This window comes from Rhea pennata, chromosome 12 (assembly GCF_028389875.1).
Source record: "Rhea pennata isolate bPtePen1 chromosome 12, bPtePen1.pri, whole genome shotgun sequence".
NCBI lineage: Eukaryota > Metazoa > Chordata > Aves > Rheiformes > Rheidae > Rhea > Rhea pennata.
This window is the reverse complement of record NC_084674.1, coordinates 10,933,204-10,939,393: the sequence shown is the minus strand read 5'-3', so window position 1 is coordinate 10,939,393 and position 6,190 is coordinate 10,933,204. Positions and strand designations below refer to the sequence as shown.

Sequence of the window (6,190 nt, the reverse complement as noted above, 5' to 3'; positions counted from 1 at the left end):
CACTACTAATAAGGCTGATATAAATTCATAGATATATTTGAGAAATTGCGCACATTTTCTGTCTGCTCTTTTTGCCCGGCAAGCTCATTTCCGAGTGAAAAGCCTGAAGCTCAGCGGTGCCAAACTAATGCCCTGCTTGATGTGTATATCTGGTTTCTTTAGCAAATACTGCAGAAACAAAGCTTTTGCTAAAAGAAAAAAAGAAATCTGGACTTTTACCCTTAAGAAACTTTGCAGAGTGACATTGCTGTATTGTTTTTGCTTGTAAACAGCAGTGCGAAGTCTGATGTAAATAGCTCGGATGTATCCAGGTGGTTTCTGCGCTCTCAGACCAGATGAGGGTTCAGATTCTCCAAGACTTAGGCGGAGGATCGGGTTCTCGCTCCAGGACTGCAGCGATGGCCAAGCCAGCTGCGGGCTTAACCTGCGCCCTCCCTCCAGCGAGCCCGGCTGCAGGCGACACGCCTGAATGTCGCATAAACGAAGGGCTCGCTGCGCTGCCGAGCTCCGCGCGGCTCTGCTGTACAGACCGCTGTGCGGCCCGGGCCGTGCCCCGCGCCGTGGGGCGTACGTGGCACTGCCTCACACGCGGCTGTCTGCCTCATCCGAACGTCCCCTGACTGCAAAGGTTGTCTGGAGCTCTCTTCTCAAGAGCTCGTAGGTCCCTGAATTCACTTACGACCTTTCCACTGCTATTAGGATTGGATTTTCCGGCGTTTTGTGTGCCGGAGATAAGGTTGGTGCATGCTCAGTGCATTATTTTAGTTATTATGCGGAGCTATTCGTATTTCTGATGCGTCTGGAGCTTTCCAGTTTCAGCGTCTACCGACTTTGTGGAATATGATAAATGCGATTTTGCATTTCCATTTCCCCTGAAAACCAAAAAAAAAAAAAAAAATACTATGAGGAAACATATTTTTTTAATCATGGGTTTGACAGCTAACTGCTGTTCCAGTCGCCCTCCCTCCCTCATCCGTAACGCGGCTCCTCTGAGATTAGCGATGTTGCCAGGCACTGGCTTGTAGCACTACTTATATCTGAAGTAACAGACTGTGCTTCTAGCATCAGGGAGTGTGGCCAGGCACTTGAAGCTTTTCTTTTGGTAGAAATTAGAATAACATGCCAGGAGATAGACAACAATATATTTTGCACATGTTCCTTAACTTTTTTTTCTCTGCACATGATTTCGTTGGAAACTCACAGGAACTCTTCAGCCGGCGCTGTGTCAGTCTCCAAGCACGTTCAAGGCCATCGCGATTTATTTTGCCTTTTGACTGAAGATTTCTCCTTGGCTACCCCTCCAGCCTCTCCCTTCCCCTCATTTGGGCAAGATTTTGGTCCTGCATCTAAAAGGAGAGATAGAAAAGAGTGAGAAAACCAAACTTTTAGGAAAAGTCAGAGATTCTTTCTGCTCGCTTCCATAGCCTAATCCCAGAAAAGCAGGGTCACCCCGTGAGCTACTGTTTTAGCGTAGCTACGGCACGTGTCCTTACGTGATAATGAATCTTTACGTAGCGATGAATCTTCCCCTCGCTATCTCTGCTCACCGGTTGCCGCTGTCATGGCTTTAGCGCTCATTAGAAGCTCCGAGTCCCATTCCTAATTTCTGCTAACGAACAAGCGAGCGATGCTGAAAACTAAGATGCTTAAAGACACCTGGATTCGGAGCGTGAACATGCTGCTCCGACACTAAACTGCCGTACTGCAGCAACGCCCCGCTGCAGCCCTTAGCGCCGTGTCGGTGCCTCCCCGCGAAAAAACGGGCTCGAAACGGCCGAGCGGCGCTGCGGCTGGTGGACGTGCCCGCAGGCTCCGCGGGGCCAGCTCCGGCACTGCCTGGGGAGGAGGTTCTCCCGCGCTGGGCCGGGAACGCCGGCGGGACGTAGCATCGCTCCGGCGGGCAGCCTGGTGGGGGGACGAGGAGACCGTGGCCGAGGCTGGTCAGCTCCCGGCTTTCCGGGACGGAGAGGGTCCTGCAGCCCCGCGGCGTCCCTCCGCCCGGCCTCGGGGCTCGCCGGCACACCGCCGGCCCTGCGAGCCAGCCTGGCTGCCGGCTAGCGCTGGGCTGCGGATTCGGGGCTCCCCGTCGGCGCTTCGCTCCGGCACACGGCAGTTTCTATAGCAACTCCAGAGGCAGGCGCAAGGCCGACTTGGCCGAGGTCGGAGCCCGGGCGTCCGAGGATATTCCTCCGGAAAGGCGGGCGAGCGGCCGGGAGGGCACGGCGGGGCAGCATCGCGGCGCCTTCGCCCCCCGGCTCCCCCCTCACCTAAGCGCCTCCAGAAGTTCACCCCGCTGACGCGCAGGAGGCGTTTCAGGCCTCGGACTTTCTCTTGCCTGAGCCGTTTCCAACTTTTCCCGCGTGACGCCCACAGCAGCCGCAGCCGCCGGCTCCGGCAGCGCTCTAGCTAATGCCGCACGCGGCTCTAATTGGGCTTCCCACCTCGCCGTCCTCGCCGCCCGCCCGGGGATCGCGCCGGCTGCCTTTTCCGAAAGGTCAGGCATTGATATTTACCCGGACCGGGGAGATCTTCCTCCCGTCTCGTCATTAAAAGACGGAGCGCTTGCCTGCGCCTGTGCCCCGGCGGCTCTGGGCTCCGAGCGACTCTGCAGCGAGCGAGCGAGCGGCGGCGGCAGCGCCCCGGGGGCCGCGATCGCCGCCCCCGACCCGGCGGGCGCTGCGCCCTCCCCGCTGCCTCCCATCCCCAACCGCTCCCACTCGGACGCGGGGACTTCTCCTGCCCCCCATCCGCCCCGCGCTCCCCTCCTCGCCCGCAGCAGGGGCTGCGGCGCTGGCGCTGCCGGGGAAGCCCAGGGAGCACACGACGGCGGCGCGGTACAACGGCACGCGTTGCGTTTATTCGAGGCGCTACGTCACCTCCTAGGCACTGAGCTACAGGGCACCTCTGCGCTACATGAGACACCGACTGGGTCTACGACGACACGGCACGCACGGCTACACGCACGGCGCGGCCCCGCCGGCGCCGGCGCCGCCTCCGCGGCGGCTCCCGCGAGCGAGCCCACCCTGTCCCCGACTTGAGGCACTTGGTGCTCCGCTGGGGCCGGTCCCCGGGGCGCCCGCTCAGGGCGCCTCGCGCAGGCGCAGGGCCTCCACGGCGCCGCTGGGGCCCTGGGCCACGCCGCCGATGACGAAGAGGAGGCCGGGCGCCGGGCAGCTGGAGCAGGAGCAGCGGCCGGTGGGCATGGGCGGCAGCGGCTCCCACTTCTTGCGCGAGAGGCTGAAGCCTTCGGCCGAGTCCAGCGGGCACGACTGGTTGCCTGCAAAGAGAGCGGACGGCCTCAGCGGCCCCGGCACCCCTGCCGACGGCGCGGCTTCCCACGGCACGGCGCCGCGGAGCAGGCGGGGAGGCGACGGACGAAGGGAGTCTGGGTGCCGCGCGGTCCCCAGCACCCAGCCGCGGCCGAACCGCTGGGTGACAAAAACGGGGACGGGAACCGAACCGGATCGATCTTCCCCTCCGTTCGCAGAGCTCGTTCCCCTCTCCGAAGAGGAGGCTCCCGCCTGCCCGGTCGGCACCGGCGGCCGGACACGCGCCCGCTCCCCGGGCATTACCGAGGCCGCCCACGGCCACCACTCTTCCTCCAAGGCAGCCGGCCACAAAGTCGGCTCTCTTCTCCCTCATGCGGACGGCACGGCTCGGCTTGCTCCAGGCGCCTGGGGAGGGGAGAGCGCTCGAGCATCGCCCCGCCGGCCCCGGGGCTCGCCTGCGGCTGCCGGCATGGGCACGCTGGGTCCCGACGCCAGGGGCACATCTCCCAGCGCCCGGACGAGCACTCACCCTGCGCGGGGTCGAACATCTCCACGGTGTTGACGAAGTGGGGCCGGGAGTAGAAGTTGTGGGGCCCCGGCTGCTGCAGGCCCCCCAGGCTGAAGACGACCCCCTCGGCCATGGCGCAGCCGGCGAAGGCGCGGCGGCTGGGCACGCTGGGGTAGCGCGTCCAGCTCCGCGTCTCCAGGTCAAAGGCCTCGAAGGCGGTGACGGGCAGCTTGCCCTGCCGGCCCCCTGCGCGGAGAGGAGACGCTGCGGCGGCCGGCGCACGCGTGGCCCCCGGCGCCCGCCGGGAGGGCTCAGCGGGCAGGATGGGGCCCACCGGCTGCAACGCTGGGCTGGGGGCCCTGCGCTGGCCGCGCCGCCCTCCCCGCGGCACCTACCCAAGACGAAGATCTTGTTGCCCTGCAGGAAGGCGGAGGCCCCGTAGCAGGGGGTGGGCATGGAGGGCAGGGGCTGCCAGCGGTCCTTGGCCGGCTCGTACACGCGGACCAGCGCCTGCGGGGCTGTGTCCGCACCCATCCCGCCCAGCGCGTAGACGGCGCCGTCTGCAAAGCAGGCAGCAGCGAGGTGGGCAGGGGCGTTCGCGGGTGCAGCCAGGCAGGGCCGGCGCAGGATGCCCGGCGGCGGGCGGCCTCACCCTGTCGCAGCCCCAGCTGCCCGCGGGCAGGAAGCACCAGGGAGCACAAGGCCACCGGCTCTGATTAGACTCAGTCAGCGCCATCTCCCTGGAGACACCATGGCAACACAGCCATGCTGCCAAATGCTGCTTCCACTTCGCCCCGCGCCGGCTGGCACCCCGCGCCGGCTCCTGCCGCGGCCGCGGGCACTCTCCCCTCCTCGCCCACCCACCCGGGGCTGTGGCGTCCCCGGCCAGCGGAGCAGACGGGGGGACGCTGCACAGGGCCAGCCCGACTCCGCGCTGTGCAGCTGGCAGCCAGGCGCTGCTGCGCCGAGGCTCAGAGGCTGCTCGGCAAAGTTTGAGTGGCAGCATCCTTGGCCCTGGACCGGCTGGGTGCCCGGGCTCAGCGGAGCAGGGGTTCTGCCAGGTCGGATCCCAGGCGGAGCAGGTCTCATAGGCCAGGACCTGCGGGAGCCACGTGGCCTGAGGTCACCCACGGCACAGTGCCATCCCCACCCCGGGAAGGGGCATCTATGAGTCTGGAATGGGCAGGGGCAGCTGGGCTGGAGGGTGACCACCCCATTAACAGGGTGGCCTGGGGCTACTGGGCAAAGCCCTTGCGCCGTGTCCCAAGTGGCAGCAAGATTCACACCCCGCCGCAAGCATCCCCGTCCCCCACAGGCCGTGTCCCAGGCCCTCACCTCGCTGGACAGCGGAGATGCCCATGGATGGCTGCGCCAGGGCTGCCTTCTTCTCCCACTTGCCCTCATCCACGTTGTAGACCTCCACGGAGGCGAGGGGGCTCTGCGAGGCGTCCACGCCGCCCACCACGAGGATCTGCTTGCCCACGGCGAGGGCGGCAGCGCCAGCCCGCGGCGTGGGCAACTGCGGGAGCGTGGTCCAGCGCTGGGTCTGGAGGTCGAGCACCTCGGCGGCACCCAAGGCGCGCCCGCTGCCGCCGCAGCCGCCCAGCACGAAGAGCTGCCCGTCGCGGTGCGCGGCGCTGCAGTAGACGCGCCGCGTCGGCATGGCGGGGAAGGAGGCCCACGCGAAGGCGGCGGCGGCCGCGGCCATGGACCAGCTCAGCCGCCCCGGGGGTCCGCGGCCCCGGGCCCCGCCGCGCCGTCCATCCGGCCCGTGGTGGCGGGGCTCAGCGCGGGGCCGGCCCGGCTCCCGCACACCTTCTCCTGCGGAGAAGAGCGGCGGCATCAGCGGCGGCGGCTGGCGGGCACGGACCGCTCCCCTCCAGCCGCGGGGCTCCCCGGGGCGCAGCCCGCGCCCGCCGCGGCTCCCCGCGGCTCCCGGGGCGCAGCTCGCCCGCGCCCTGCCCGCGCCGTCCCGCCGCCGGAGCCCCGGGAGCGGGGCGGGCACCGCACCCGCCGCGCTCACCCCGCCGCCGGCGCCGCCGCCGCTCCGCTCCGCGCCGCCGCCGCTCCGCGCCGGTCCCGCCCGCTGCCGCCGGGGGCGGCGCCGCGCCCGCCACCGCCCCCCCGCCGCACCTTGCCCGCCGCGCCCGCGCTGCGCTGCGCTGGGCTCGGCCGCCCCCGGCGCGGCGCGGCGCGGCTCGGCTCGGCCCGGCCCCGCCGCCTCCCGCGGCCCCGCGGCGGCGGCCCGGCTGACGGCAAGCGGCGGGCAGAGGCTCCGCGGCAGCGGCTCGGCGCAGGGAACGGCCCGCGCCGAAGGCCGCGCTCCTCCCGGGCGCTCGCTGCCCCCGCGCGTGGGCTCCCCTTCCCGAGCAGCCCCCGCGTGGGGGCACGCACGGCGGAGCCCACTGCGAGC

At 67.8% G+C, this 6,190-nt stretch overlaps 1 protein-coding gene and 1 long non-coding RNA gene across 2 annotated transcripts; both read right to left on the bottom strand.

Moving 5' to 3' along the window:
* Positions 1-555: 555 nt before the first annotated feature.
* Positions 556-1,613, bottom strand: LOC134145918 (uncharacterized). The gene is made up of 3 exons (XR_009959712.1): positions 1,494-1,613; positions 1,202-1,346; positions 556-872 (listed from the first exon to the last, which is right to left on the bottom strand). It is a non-coding gene; the product is annotated as an uncharacterized LOC134145918 (long non-coding RNA).
* A 1,216-nt stretch (positions 1,614-2,829) lies between these two features.
* KLHDC8B (kelch domain containing 8B) lies at positions 2,830-5,598 on the bottom strand. The gene is made up of 5 exons (XM_062585615.1): positions 5,113-5,598; positions 4,173-4,337; positions 3,799-4,023; positions 3,573-3,674; positions 2,830-3,277 (listed from the first exon to the last, which is right to left on the bottom strand). Exons 1-5 carry the CDS (start codon positions 5,483-5,485, stop codon positions 3,081-3,083), a joined length of 1,062 nt encoding a protein of 353 aa, XP_062441599.1. The 5' UTR covers positions 5,486-5,598; the 3' UTR covers positions 2,830-3,080.
* Positions 5,599-6,190: the final 592 nt, after the last annotated feature.